Source organism: Gobius niger (genome assembly GCF_951799975.1).
Source record: "Gobius niger genome assembly, chromosome: 2".
NCBI classification, from domain to species: Eukaryota; Metazoa; Chordata; class Actinopteri; order Gobiiformes; family Gobiidae; genus Gobius; species Gobius niger.
Genome location: NC_136853.1, coordinates 330,517 through 345,983, shown reverse-complemented (window position 1 = coordinate 345,983; position 15,467 = coordinate 330,517). Strand labels below are relative to the sequence as shown.

The window sequence follows — 15,467 nt, the reverse complement described above, 5'->3', positions numbered from 1 at the left end:
CTGTCGGGGTTTAAAGGCAGTTCATCAAAATGTCTCCTGTCCTTTCCACAGACTTCAGGGGAATGTTAATACAAGTGACAAAAGCACAACTAAAAGTGATGAGAAAGTGACATTAGCTGTTCTGCTCAGACTGAGACAGTGCTGGATTTATTTACTCTTAATTCTGTGTTTCCAGTGTGTGGAGCCCACTGAGCCCTCTGCTCTGTTTAGTGTCTGTTCAGAGGAAGCACTAACACTCTTATCATCTCTGGGCTGTACAAAGTTCACACACCTTTATCAGGCGCCTCCGCTTTATGTTTAGAACAATCACAGCAGTGAAAGAAAAGGCCGTGATTGTGTTAAGCTCATCTACTTTCATTTCCTACATTTGAACCATATAAAAGACTTAAACACTGAAACTGTTCCTTGGGTCATGACCTGCCTGAATATTGTTTAAAATTTGTCTCGCTTTGCCCAAGCTCCTCGAGCACCAAGAGAAAGAGATTAGAGAAGATATATGGACTCAATACAGTCGGGTCCATGTTTTACATCAAGTAAAAGAGTTTAAAACGATGAAAACAAAAGCACTCTTTTATCGAGAAGTGCAGGATCTGTATCTCAGTCTTACCCTGAGAGAAGAGCAGGATCTACATCTCAGTCTTACCCTGAGAGAAGAACAGGATCTACATCTCAGTCTTACCCTGAGAGAGGAGCAGGATCTCAGTCTTACCCTGAGAGAAGAGCAGGATCTACATCTCAGTCTTACCCTGAGAGAAGAGCAGGATCTGTATCTCAGTCTTACCCTGAGAGAAGAGCAGGATCTACATCTCAGTCTAACCCTGAGAGAAGAGCAGGATCTCAGTCTTACCCTGAGAGAAGAGCAGGATCTACATCTCAGTCTTACCCTGAGAGAAGAGCAGGATCTCAGTCTTACCCTGAGAGAAGAGCAGGATCTGTATCTCAGTCTTACCCTGAGAGAAGAGCAGGATCTGTATCTCAGTCTTACCCTGAGAGAAGAGCAGGATCTACATCTCAGTCTAACCCTGAGAGAAGAGCAGGATCTACATCTCAGTCTAACCCTGAGAGAAGAGCAGGATCTACATCTCAGTCTAACCCTGAGAGAAGAGCAGGATCTACATCTCAGTCTTACCCTGAGAGAAGAGCAGGATCTACATCTCAGTCTTACCCTGAGAGAAGAGCAGGATCTACATCTCAGTCTAACCCTGAGAGAAGAGCAGGATCTACATCTCAGTCTTACCCTGAGAGAAGAGCAGGATCTACATCTCAGTCTAACCCTGAGAGAAGAGCAGGATCTCAGTCTTACCCTGAGAGAAGAGCAGGATCTCAGTCTTACCCTGAGAGAAGAGCAGGATCTCAGTCTTACCCTGAGAGAAGAGCAGGATCTCAGTCTTACCCTGAGAGAAGAGCAGGATCTACATCTCAGTCTAACCCTGAGAGAAGAGCAGGATCTCAGTCTTACCCTGAGAGAAGAGCAGGATCTGCATCTCCAGCAGCATGCAGGTGAACACTTGGATGGCGTTGTCCAGACCCAGCAGACTGAAGACCTGGCCCAGGGGGAAGTCGGCCAGAGGCAGCTCCGTGGGGCCCGGTCTCTGGCACACGATGGGCTCATACACGCCCTGGAACCTCAGCGAGCGCCCCGGAGCCGGCAGCGGCACCTGCAGAGAGGTCAGTCCGTCAGTACGAGAGGGAGTCGCTTTGTTCAGGTTCAGGATCAGCTCTGGGGCTCCCAAACGTATCAGGCCACTGGACAAACTACATCACAACATTCAAACACACTCACTTCTCAAATCTATGCTATTTTCAATAAAGAATTTCATTAAGGCTGACAGAACATGTACGTTTTTCAGTTTATGTTTTTCATGTAAGACATTTCATGCATAAAAATGACAAAATTGCCGATATTTTCAGCTACAAGCTACAAGCTCTAATGTATAGAGCCAGGTTCAAATACATAGGCTTTATTTCCGTAGCCTTAGACATTGCGTTAGCCGTAGCATTGGCATTAGCTGTAGCATTAGCTGTAGTTAATCGTTGACTCACCCTCATATAGTACAGGCTCATTAGAATAATATGAAAAAGTTCATTTATTTCTGTTATTCAACTTAAAATGTGAAACTAATACATGATAGACTCATTACATGCAAAGTGTTATCATGTTGATGATTATGGCTTACGGTCCATTTTCAAAATATTCTAACTTCATGAGATTTGTAATTTGGGGTTTTTACAAGGTGAGCCTTAATAATCAAATGATCAAAAACAAATAAAGGCACACATGTCTCACTTTGCATGTGATGAGTCATGTGTTAGTTTCACAGTTAGCTGAAGTATCGTTACCTCGTATAGTATATTGTAGATGTAACTCTCCAGTGGCAGTGGTGGCGAGGAGTCGGCCATGACGGCTCTGTGCAGCTGGGACAGGAAACTACGACAGGCTCCGACGAACGGCAGGGGCACCAGGAGGCACAGGGCCTTGGACACGTACAGCGGGTCCACAGAGAAGTCGTATCCCCCGGGAGGAGGAGCCTGTTTGGAGTCCGGGTCAGGGTCTTCCACACTGCTGGACAGAGAGTCCATGGAGGAGGACGAGGAGGCGCTGGACGACTCGGGCTGGACTTCAGTCTGGACCTGGGACTGGGCGTGGTGCAAGGAGAGCAGGGTCTGCATGGAGGCGCACACCTGGGCACTCCTCACCTGAGAACAAGCCAGGGTTGAAGATCAAGACTGGGGCAAACACGGCGCGGGTTTCGGACTCACCTGTTCGTAGAAGGTCAGGACAAAGCCGTAGGTTCGCGTGAAGTCTTCGCGGGTGATGAGGAACGAGTGGAAGTGAGGGGGCTCTGCTCTCGTGCGGAACGACAGACCTCTGGGCAAACACAGCTGAAAGAAACAAGACGATGTGTTTAACGAAGACAATTCAAGAGCAGGAAGTGGAACGACAGACCTCTGGGCAAACACAGCTGAAAGAGACAAGACGATGGATTTAACAAAGACAATACAAGAGCAGGAAGTAGAACGACAGACCTCTGGGCAAACACAGCTGAAAGAAAGAAGACAATGTGTTTAACAAAGACAATTCAAGAGCAGGAAGTGGAACGACAGACCTCTGGACAAACACAGCTGAAAGAAACAAGACGATGGATTTAACGAAGACAATACAAGAGCAGGAAGTGGAACGACAGACCTCTGGGCAAACACAGCTGAAAGAGACAAGACGATGGATTTAACGAAGACAATACAAGAGCAGGAAGTGGAACGACAGACCTCTGGACAAACACAGCTGAAAGAGACAAGACGATGGATTTAACGAAGACAATACAAGAGCAGGAAGTGGAACGACAGACCTCTGGGCAAACACAGCTGAAAGAAACAAGACGATGTGTTTAACAAAGACAATACAAGAGCAGGAAGTGGAACGACAGACCTCTGGACAAACACAGCTGAAAGAGAGAAGACGATGGATTTAACGAAGACAATACAAGAGCAGGAAGTGGAACGACAGACCTCTGGGCAAACACAGCTGAAAGAGACAAGACGATGTGTTTAACAAAGACAATACAAGAGCAGGAAGTGGAACGACAGACCTCTGGACAAACACAGCTGAAAGAGACAAGACGATGGATTTAACGAAGACAATACAAGAGCAGGAAGTGGAACGACAGACCTCTGGGCAAACACAGCTGAAAGAGACAAGACGATGGATTTAACGAAGACAATACAAGAGCAGGAAGTGGAACGACAGACCTCTGGGCAAACACAGCTGAAAGAAACAAGACGATGTGTTTAACGAAGACAATACAAGAGCAGGAAGTGGAACGACAGACCTCTGGGCAAACACAGCTGAAAGAGAGAAGACGATGTGTTTAACAAAGACAATACAAGAGCAAGAGCAGGAAGTGGAACGACAGACCTCTGGACAAACACAGCTGAAAGAAACAAGACGATGTGTTTAACAAAGACAATACAAGAGCAGGAAGTGGAACGACAGACCTCTGGACAAACACAGCTGAAAGAAACAAGACGATGTGTTTAACAAAGACAATACAAGAGCAGGAAGTAGAACGACAGACCTCTGGGCAAACACAGCTGAAAGAAACAAGACGATGTGTTTAACGAAGACAATACAAGAGCAGGAAGTGGAACGACAGACCTCTGGACAAACACAGCTGAAAGAAACAAGACGATGTGTTTAACGAAGACAATACAAGAGCAGGAAGTGGAACGACAGACCTCTGGACAAACACAGCTGAAAGAGAAAGAGCAGGAAGTGGAACGACAGACCTCTGGACAAACACAGCTGAAAGAGAGAAGACGATGTGTTTAACGAAGACAATACAAGAGCAGGAAGTGGAACGACAGACCTCTGGACAAACACAGCTGAAAGAGACAAGACGATGTGTTTAACAAAGACAATACAAGAGCAGGAAGTGGAACGACAGACCTCTGGGCAAACACAGCTGAAAGAGACAAGACGATGGATTTAACAAAGACAATACAAGAGCAGGAAGTGGAACGACAGACCTCTGGACAAACACAGCTGAAAGAAACAAGACGATGTGTTTAACGAAGACAATACAAGAGCAGGAAGTGGAACGACAGACCTCTGGGCAAACACAGCTGAAAGAAACAAGACGATGGACTTAACGAAGACAATACAAGAGCAGGAAGTAGAACGACAGACCTCTGGACAAACACAGCTGAAAGAGAAAGAGCAGGAAGTGGAACGACAGACCTCTGGACAAACACAGCTGAAAGAGAAAGAGCAGGAAGTGGAACGACAGACCTCTGGACAAACACAGCTGAAAGAGAAAGAACAGGAAGTGGAACGACAGACCTCTGGACAAACACAGCTGAAAGAGAGAAGACGATGGATTTAACGAAGACAATACAAGAGCAGGAAGTAGAACGACAGACCTCTGGACAAACACAGCTGAAAGAGAAAGAACAGGAAGTGGAACGACAGACCTCTGGACAAACACAGCTGAAAGAGAAAGAACAGGAAGTGGAACGACAGACCTCTGGACAAACACAGCTGAAAGAGAGAAGACGATGGATTTAACGAAGACAATTCAAGAACAGGAAGTGGAACGACAGACCTCTGGACAAACACAGCTGAAAGAGAGAAGACGATGGATTTAACGAAGACAATACAAGAGCAGGAAGTGGAACGACAGACCTCTGCCTCTGCCTGAGCACTGCCTTTAAGCTTTAAATCCTACTGATATGACAATACAAAAAAATAAGACAAAATATCGGATCGCCTCCAAATACCAGTATTGAAAGTATTGAAAGTATCACAACACTTTGCATACTGGTGTTTGGAGAGTATTTTATGTAACAGTTACACAGCACAGCAGCTACATTTAGTGTTGACGCACTTTTCAATCTTAACACTTCAATAAACATCAAGTGGAGTTTGACTGTTTGCACTTTTTAAGGTTATCATAATTATTGACTGTATCGCAGACGATTGGATCATGACAAAAGTGGATCGTCCCAGTTACACACAGACAAACTGCTGTAAAGAATGGATTTATTTATACATACAGACATTTTGTTTTGTCTTTATTCAGGGAAGGCCCAATGAGAGTAAGAGACTCTGTTTCATGAGCGCCCCGTTTTACTACAGAACAGAACAAAACAAGAAGAGTTTACATTTTCAGTTAAAACAAGCACATTTTGTTTCTACATTATTACTAAAGGAAAGAGGCACTAAAGAGTCGTGAAAGTCTTTGTACTTAATAAATAAAAAGAAAAGTCACTCTGAGCTGTAGTTTAGAGTCATTTATCAAACATTAGTCATGCATAGTCACCTGTTATGTTTGTTTTGTTATGTAAGGAGCAAGTGTTGACAAGCTCTAGGAACAAACTGATGTGATGGAGACGTTCCTTTGCTTTGACATGAGACTCACTAAACTCTCGTCTACAGCCTGAAAACCTGCTGCTGAACCGTTTGTTCAAAGTCATCCTGATCTTTGCTCCGTGACCTGCTTTATCAGAGTAAACGACTCATTGTGCAACATCTCAAACACCGCTCTGTTCAAAGAAAAAACAGATTCATTCAGAGAGAAAACAAGTCCAAACAGCGGCTGCTTCAGTGGAGCGACTGGTTTTATATCGGATCAGTGCACGACGTTCAGGCAAAAGCACAGACACTAATGTCCTGAGGGAACAGACGGGTGAAGAGAGGGGGACATGATCTAAATACGCTACCCAGCCAGTTTAGGATGAAAATAAGGCACTTTATGCAGACAATGGATTTCTGATACTGTCAGCTACGAAGTCTAAATACACTGTGTTCCAAATTATTATGTAAATTGTATTTTTGTGTCAAAAAGGTAAAAAAACAACAATAATAATGAAACTCATGGATGGTTTTGTGTCTCAGGCTCTTTGAATCACTGACATTAATCTCAGATGATTAGTTTTCAGGTTAAGCCCAGTTCAGGGAGAAACTATTGAAAAAGGGTGTTCCACTTTATTAAGCAGATCATCATTTTCAAGCAATATGGGAAAGAAAAAGGGACTTTCTGCTGATGAAAAGTGTGAAATAGTTGAATGTCTTGGTCTCGGTATGAAAACCTTCGATATTTCATGAAAGATGAAGCGTAATCATCGAACTGATAAGAGATTTGTGGATGATTCAGACACACTCGGGTTTGTGCAGATAAAGGCACAATGAGGACGGTTTCTGCCAGACAAACACATCAGATTAATAGAACAGCAGCTACAAAGCAGCAGACAGGTATTTGAAGCTGCTGGTGCCTCTGGAGTCTCCTGAACATGAAGGTGTCGGACCCTCCAGAGGCTGCAGTTGTGCATAAACCTTCTATCCGGCCTCCCCTAAACTGTTCACTGAAGCTGAAGCAGAAACGGCTGCAGTGGCTCAGAAATACATGAGACTCATTTTCAAACAGTCTTGTTCACTGACGAGGCCGTGTGACCCTGGATGGTCAGATGGATGGAGGAGTGGACGGTTGGTGAATGGCCACAATGTCCCAACAAGGCTGTGACGTCAGTAAGGAGGGGGCGGAGTCATGTTTTGGGCCAGAGTCATGGTGAGAGAGCTGGTCAGTCCCTTTAGGCACTTTTAGGCTCCCTGAAGGTGTGAAAATGACCTTTCTCTGACTGACCACTGTCTTCTATGCTACAAAAAGAAGAGCCGTGTTTTCCTGAACAAAATCCTCTTCATCATGACAACGCACCATGTCCTGCTGTAAAGAAAACCTCTGCATCACTGGCTGCTATGGGCATAAAAGGAGAGAAACTCATGATGTGGACCCCCTCCTCCCCTGACCTCAGCCCTATTGAGAACCTTTGGAGCCTCAACAAAAAACACATCTCTGAGGGTGGGAGGCAGTTTTCATCCAAACAGCAGCTCTGGGAGGTTATTCTAACATCCTGCAAAGAAATCCAAGCAGAAACTGTCCAAAAACTCACAAGTTTAATGGATTTAAGAATGTTTAAGCTGCTCAAAGAAGGTCCTCTGGTAAAATATAACTTGACCTGTTAATATTTTTTTGATTGAAATATCTTTTGATTTCAGTAAATATGACCTCCTAATGCTACAAATACAACAAATGACCATTTTCAGTTAATTACGAGCTTTAAAATGTATTGAAACGATGAGTTGCAGAATAACTTGGAACAGTGGATTTTGAGGTTACTGACTTATTTACTATATTTATTTTTGAAAAAAATACTGTTTTCACTGGGAGATTTTTTCAGCCACATTTAAATGATCCTCGACCAGATAAAGACTTTAACATGATGCTGACTCTAATTTGAGTTGACAGTTTAGAAAATCTTAGAAAAATGTCATTTGCATAATAATTTTGAACGCAGTGTAATGCTGCGTCCACACCAAACTCGTTTTGGCGCCTCCAAAGCGTCAGGTTTACATTTAAAATACATGGAGGACGCGCCTCCGGGGGGCGTCAAGATGTCCCGCACAGGCCCGCCTTATCCAACGGGCTAGCAGGGGCTGGAGCCCAGGGGCCTACTATTGTCAAGGGCCTATCAGAATTAAAGAAAAAAGGAAAAAGAAAAGATGATTTGTCGATTTCCATGTCAATCACTTCACTTCACGCTGTGTACCTGGAGTAGGCCCGCCCTTCTTGGCCCAGAGGGCCTATCAGATATAATCGAATTCCATAATATTGTAATTTGTTTGTTTTACCTGTCAATCACATACTGCAGCGTCAACTGACCAATTGGCTAGAATTTGTCATCGCATCGCATTGATACTATGACAAATTCTAACCAATCCAAGCGCATAGAAAGACGTAACTTATGTACGTAACGCATCTATTCACTTTCACACTTCTTGATGGCGACTCGTAGCGAGGGACAGAAATGTCAGGGAAGGAAAAGTTTGAGAGCGGTGCACAGAAAAGAAAGACGCAAAAGGAGAAGGAGCGTCGTGATAAAGAGCTGATGAGCCATATGCCGAAGCTAACGGGCTTTTTAAAATCAACATCCAGAGGTGGAACCAGCGCCGCGGACGCAGGCTCCTCCACAAGCCTCGGCGAACTGGCCCCCGCAGCCGCTGCAGCAGCGCCCCTGACACGGGAGGCGCAGGCCGCAGCTGACAGCGAGAGTGAAGAGGAGATTGTTGGCTCTCAATCCGGTGAGGAGGAGCTGCTAGAGGAGGTGCCACTGCCTTCCCCTTATAGCCAACCCAGCCTTCAACCAGTAGCTCTGCAGCTGCCATTTCACCGCTACGCCCAGACGAGTCGGGGGGGGGAGAGCGCGGACCAGTTAGGAGCAGAGAAGGAAAAAGGCGCCGCTGAAGCAGACCTCCTCCCGCAGCAGGAGGAGGAGAGGAAGAGGACTCGAACATTGTGGACCCTTTTAACTCAGACCCTGTTCGATGGCTGGGGAGCGGTCCTTTTCAAAGCTTTCATTGGTCAAATCTCGCCTGAGGTCAGGGATGCACCAAGAGAGACTTAGCCATCTTTCACTGATGTCACTTGAAAATGACATTGTTCGTGACTTGGACTTTACAGACATAATTAAAGACTTCTCAGCCAGAAAGTCAAGAAAAAGACCTTTTTAAGATGTATAGCTATGCTAATTTTTATTATTTCTGCCATATTTTTTGAAGCATGTTTTCTGTTTGCAAGAGACAGTCTGTTTTAGTTGAGTTGTAGTTTTTTTTTAAAATTTGCATTAAAGATAGAGATTTTGATACACATTGCAAGATGTCATTTAACATTTATTTTTGACACATGTAGGAGTTGCAGGTTGGGTTTTTTATGGGATTTAGGGTTAGGGTTTGCGCTGAGGGGGGGCCTACAATTCTGTTCAAGCCCCGGGGCCTATGGGTAGGTCAAGGCGGGCCTGGTCCCGCAGCGTCACGCGCCTCCTCTGAGGTGCGTTTTGAGGTTTTTCGCGCTTGGTGAGCGTTTGACGCCTCCAGGGCGTCGAGCGCGGCCGATGCTCGAGTTGGGAAATGTTGAACTTTTTGGCGAAATTCGCGAGCGTCGACCAATCAGGAGCTTTCTCCCCATAGTGACGTACGTTGTAGCTGAGCCACCGGGGCAGATTCTACGCCGGCCCCACAGATGTAAACAAGTCACAAGTCACGGACGTAGCTTCTTTGTGAACCGGAGCTACAGCCGCTCTGGGACTTTTACAAAGACACATCAGTGCTTCTTTATCTAAACACCAGGATTAAAAGCGGCGGAAGTACCGTTGAAAGCGACTCTCGTGCGAGCGCAGCTCCTGGAGCAAATGGTGAAACTCGCCAAACTGAGAACGCCTTCGGACGATCTCATGAATCCAGACACGGCGCCGACGAGCCCGTAGACGACGTTGTCTGGCTTTATGAAGCAATAAAAGCCAAGCCACTCTCTCGATGTCATCCATGTTGATAACTGATAACTGACAACGGCTCCCAACGCGCTCCACGACGACGCTCTTCTGAAGTCAGACGTCTTCTCTTGACGTCTGACTTCAATAAGCACAGGCGTCCAACAACGGGCGTGACGCGCGTTTTTGACGCCCAAATCGAGTTTGGTGTGTACGGAGCACCAAACTCCTTCCACTCCTAACCCTAACCCTAAAGGATAGAGCCAAGTTTAACCTCTTAACTCCCGCCTTAACCGAGCACAGTTTCTCCAGCTCAGCTTTTCCCAAATCTAAACTTAGAATGTCGTTAAACAGTGAAACTAAAGTATGATAGACTCATGACATGCAAAGCAGAGATGCATCGATGCAGCTTTTGTGCTACCGATGCCGATACTGAGGTTTGAGTATCTGCCGATACCCGATATTTACTGATACCAAGAGACTTTCTTAAAAGTGACTTTCTCTTCTCCAAAGTAAGAAAGTCATATTTTACTGTGATTAGTTTTCAGTTATGCCTTTTGATAAACTCTTGAATAAACATTTAACAGGGACGACTACACTGTGATTGTCGTGTGTCCCTAAAGTGGAAAAATCTCTAAACTTAAACCTTTTCCTTGTTTTTGTTTGGGAGAGTGAAGAGTTTTCGAGTCTGCAGAAGCGACTGAAGTGGAGACGTTTCTGATTCCCGCTCGTTTCTCCTCGTCCTAAACGTCACGCGGCGTCCGGTTACCGCGGCGACGGAAGGCGAGTTCTGAAATATTCATGGGTCTCGGGTGGAAAAACCAGCGCGAGCTCCAGTTTCAAGAAGTGATGGAATCTGTGCCCCGACGCGAGCCGGGCACCGCTGTTCCTGATACTCGTCCTTAACCGATACTCGATACCGATACTGATACCCAAATATGTGTCGTCTAGAACCAGGAAACAGAACAATCATGTGTGGAAGATCAGGTTCATCTGCAATGTCAGAGAATGTGGGGAAAACTAGGAAGTCTTTTGGGAAAAAAACAGGAGAAATAGAGAAAATATTGGAATAAAACTTGGCAAAAAAATTGTGAAAAGAGAAAAAGAAAAGTGGCAAAAATAAGGAAAAAAAGTGGGCAAAAAAAATTAAGGAAAAAATTGAGACGACAAAAAAAATGACAAAAACGCCTACAGAATGTGATACCGCGGTACAGCTGGTAGAGCTGGGAGATTTCCCTTCACGATTCGATTTGATTCCTGTTAAACATCCAAAGTATTTATACTGTATTTGGATTGAGCAATAAAACCACAAAACATCCTGAGGGAACTGAGGCACATTTGTACAGCAGGACCTTCTTCCTCTAAGCAGAGAGCTAAAAAAATAAACAAATACATCTAAAATATATATATTTTTTGAAGATATGAATCAGTTTGACCAACTGGATCAGGTCAGTTATGATCAGTATTGTAGGTCTTGCATTAGATTAGGTACATTTTTTTGGCCATTTGCAGTAAAACCACAAGGGGAAAAGTGCACTGTCAACACATTAAAGGACACAATATAAAAACAAACCAATAAATACCACATAAAATACTAAAGGTAAAATACAACAACAACAAATATATAAATAAAATACAACAAAAGCGCAGATAAAGAAATGAAAGTGATCACAGCTTGTGGTAATGGTGGTGGATCAGTAGAACATTTGACAGAGTGAACAAAGGCCTCACAGCTCGGCCTGAGGCGACAGGAGCCAGTCGATTAAAGAGTCGAGCTTCATATGTGGCTCCAGGAGCGACAGTGCAGCCAGTGCCCTTAGCTTTCAAATGAGGCGTGAGTGACTCCTCCTGAGCTCCTCACTATCCAGGAAAAAAATCCTCTTTAAAATAAATATACACTGTATTTGCGGCAGGAAACGTGCCTGTTTGATCTGCATTACCCCAACACTAACACACTCAGCATCTCAGTTTGGTTTTTATCATGTTAATAATAACAATGCACTTGTATTGCGCTTTGCAAGCCTGTGTTGCTGAGTTTCTCAAAGCTGCACTGTGGTCATTATTCATTCACTTCATACTCGGTCCTCCAGAAATCATTGAAAAAAAGCTCTCATTTGTCTCTAATTAAAAAAGTACAAACAGTAAACATGTGACTGTACTAGGGCTGAAAGATATATCATATCAAGATGTTAATATATATCATTATCGTATTTACATCGAGATATGAACATTCAAAATATTTAAATCGTAAAAGTAAGATATAAACAATATAGATTTTCATCAATAAAACTGCACACTGTGTATTATTATTCTATCTTCCTGAAAAATGCTTAGTTTTCACCTAACCCAGAGCTATATCGTATCGATATCGAGATATCTGGCATGATTATCGAGATATGAAATGTTGCCCATATCGTACAGCCCTGGACTGTGCAGTTGAGGAAAATAGCCAATGCTAACGGATACATGTAAACCGATGGGAGCCGCTATGCTAACGTTAGATTTTATTTTATTGACGGCTGATGAAGCAGGAAGTGAAACTGCTCAGGTGAGTCTGGTCTGAATCCACACGCCGGCGTTTGGAAAGTTTCTCACCAGCGAAATGAAGTCTTTTCACCAGTTTATTCATGTCTGTGGAGGCGGAGGTAAGAGGTTAAAGTGCTACTCTGACCTGAATGCTGTTTATTATCCATTCAAAAAAGAGCTGAACGTGGGGAGTACAGCCCCGGCCGGCTTTTGGTGCAAAGTTTAGACAGAGGAGGATGTTTCAGAGCGAACGGGTTAAAGGACAAATACGAAATAACCAAAGCTTAGAGCTCACATCACAAATGAACATTATCCATCCATTATTTCCAGAAAAAGTCTGAAAAAATGAGGCTGTAATGAGGCCTAACAGGCTAGCAGGTGGTTTGTTCTGTCTTCACTCTCACCATGTTCACCGCGTCCTGGTCAAAGGGCTGACCCTCCACGCTCTCCGGGAACCGGGCCAGGACTTTAGAGCGAAACCTTCTCCTCAGAGGCTCCGGCTGCTCCCCTGCACAGACAAAAGCATCATCATCAGGTGTATGTGCAGCTCGTTTCCGTCGCTGTGTCGCCTCTTCTCATTAGTGTGATTGTTGTTGTTCTGTCACAGCCTGTTAGAACTGTGAGATCAGAGACTTGTTAAACAGAAGAGGCGGCACCAGGTCACCAGTGCCAGTCCGCTCACTGGTGGATCTCATAACCTGCACCCAGGGCTGTGCCATTCATTGACATTTCATAACGATGTCACTTATTACACGATTACAAACTTAGCATCAATCGAAAAAATATAGAGAGTTTAATTTATTTTTATTTTTCAAAAACCCAAAGACGAACTAGTGAAATAGTGACATTTGTATAAAGTCCATTCGGAGGTTATTTACTTTCTTTAAAAAAAATAAAAAAATAAAAAAAGGAATAATCGTTGAAAAGAGCCAGTCTTTTGAACGGCTCTTTAAAGTGAACAGCTCCCGAATGAACGGCTCCCTTCAAAGAGCCGTAAGTCCCATCACTACAATAAATGATCAGCAAACCTGAGCGTCAGCAGGAGAGTTTTTCATAAAGCGAAAGGTCTGGCTTTTGATTAATAAATAAATAAAATAAAGTTGTTGTTTTTAACGGCAGCAAATACTCGTATGAATAATCGTGATTTCAATTAGGACTAAAATAATCATTGTTATTTTTTCCATAATCATGCCCTACCCACACCTTAACCATAACTCCAGTTTTACCCAAATCTAAAAGCTCACAGAGTCACACCTCATTTGAAAGCTAAGACCTTCCATGGGTTAGTCGTTTAAGTCGTTTCGTTTAGAACATTATTAGATTGTAGTTTTCAAACAAGGCGTTACTCTGGCCTATCGGCTGCCAGCTTTTGGATTTGGGTCAAACTGAACTGGAGGAAAAGGCCGGATGTTTTTAGAGAAGAAGACGGTGGGATCACAGCAGCAGCTCATGCCTCAGTGTGGATGTGATGAAAGTGTGTGTTACCTGGGGAGTTTTCTGAGCAGGACTCTCCACATTGGTCCGACTCCAGCCACTGGTGCAGAGCTGCAGGAAGAACCAAACCACAGGTGTTAGAGTCAGTGAAACAGGGTGAGTTTCAGTTTCAGGTGTTTTGAATGGGGTTTCAGAGCTGGACACCTGCAGGGTCTGTCCTCCACTGGGACCACAGACTCCGGCAGCAGCTCGCACTTATATCATCTCTCTCCAGGCCAGTGTCACAACAGGAGTGTCACACAGGACTGTACTAACTTAAAAACAATCCATATGAAGCTGCAGTGTTCAGTGAGCCTAACCCCACACGTGGTCCAGGACGGCAGCATAAAAGACTCTCATCTCTCAGACTTTGTCCTTTTGCCGGAGCCAGTTCCAGCTCACGGTGAACTCTGCTCCGCCTGAGTCGTAAACACTGAGGACCTGCAGACGCCGGGGACAAAGCTGCCTTTACTTTATGCACAGGGAGTTTTACACATGCTGCTCATGTGAAGAGGGTGATCCTCTGGAGATCACACAGCGCTGGTCTCACCGTTCTACAGGCTCTGAATCAAATCCCTTTATGTCAGACTCACGTCTCAGTTGTGTAACTTCCCCTGACCCTGGTCCTGGATTAGGAAGCGACAGCTGTGTTTTACGCCAGCGGATTATCCCACGCTATGAAAACACGCTAACGAGAGCAATTACAGACGTGTGGGCCTGAGGGTCATTAACCTCTTACCCCCGCCTGAACCCAGCGCATTTCTCCAGGTCAGATTTACCCAAATCTAAAGGTTTGCTGCATATAGGCCTTATGTTACGTTATGTTTGTTGTCACATGTTTGAAGCTGTGTGTTTTCATCACTTTTTGTCACTGTTTTCCAGAAGCTTTAGCTTTGGGTAAAGCCGGACTGGACAGAATGTGCTCCGTTAAGGTGGGGGTGAAGAGGTTCATATGTGGGTCATTCTGCCAAAGCAGAGCCTTTGAGTCGCAAGGAAATAAACAGCCACACAATGGCAATCCCAACAAACACTATTACATAACATTATTTAGATATTTGTGACATTAATAACAACAACATTATTGTATATATCAATATATATCAATGTTCATAAAAATGTGTTTTTTGTGATATTTCATCTTATTATTATTTATTATTGACCTTTATTTAACCAGGATAGTCCCACTGAGATTAAGAATCTCTTTTTCAGGGGAGTCCTGGCCCTGGGGCCAGGACTCTTTAATAAGGTAAGGTATAACATATGTAAATTGTTGCTTTAACTACAAAAGAATCACTTAATCACATTGTCCACTAAGAGATCTCATTATTATTATTATTATTTTATTTTTACTGTTTTTAAGTATTTAAAAAAATAGTATTTCTATGAAATATTTGCAGTTTTTTGTCACACTCCACATATGGTTCAGTCCAATGACGTCACAATCAAGAAGAGACTTTCCAGCATCAAACCAGTCAGTGAGTGATGTCTTACTCTATGAACTTTGTGGACATTTGGAGGGGGGGGAGGGGGGGGCAAATGTGTCACTTCATTCCTGTTACTAATATTAAATATATAAATCTACATCAGTTTCAATCAGTTTTTAGCTACAATCGCTGACAGGTGCTGCTTTTAACGTCATTTCAGCTGTTTTT

At 43.9% G+C, this 15,467-nt stretch overlaps 1 protein-coding gene across 1 annotated transcript in view; it reads right to left on the bottom strand.

The window, feature by feature from the left end:
* LOC306959956 (DENN domain-containing protein 5B-like) overlaps positions 1-15,467 on the bottom strand; it is a gene marked incomplete at its 5' end in the record, with an annotated part of 67,868 nt that overhangs the window by 35,418 nt on the left and 16,983 nt on the right. Inside the window, 5 exons of the mRNA XM_079552214.1 lie at positions 1,460-1,658; positions 2,341-2,697; positions 2,761-2,883; positions 12,747-12,850; positions 13,828-13,887. Coding sequence (XP_079408340.1) covers positions 1,460-1,658; positions 2,341-2,697; positions 2,761-2,883; positions 12,747-12,850; positions 13,828-13,887 — 843 coding nt within the window. The remainder of the gene's footprint in view (positions 1-1,459; positions 1,659-2,340; positions 2,698-2,760; positions 2,884-12,746; positions 12,851-13,827; positions 13,888-15,467) is intronic.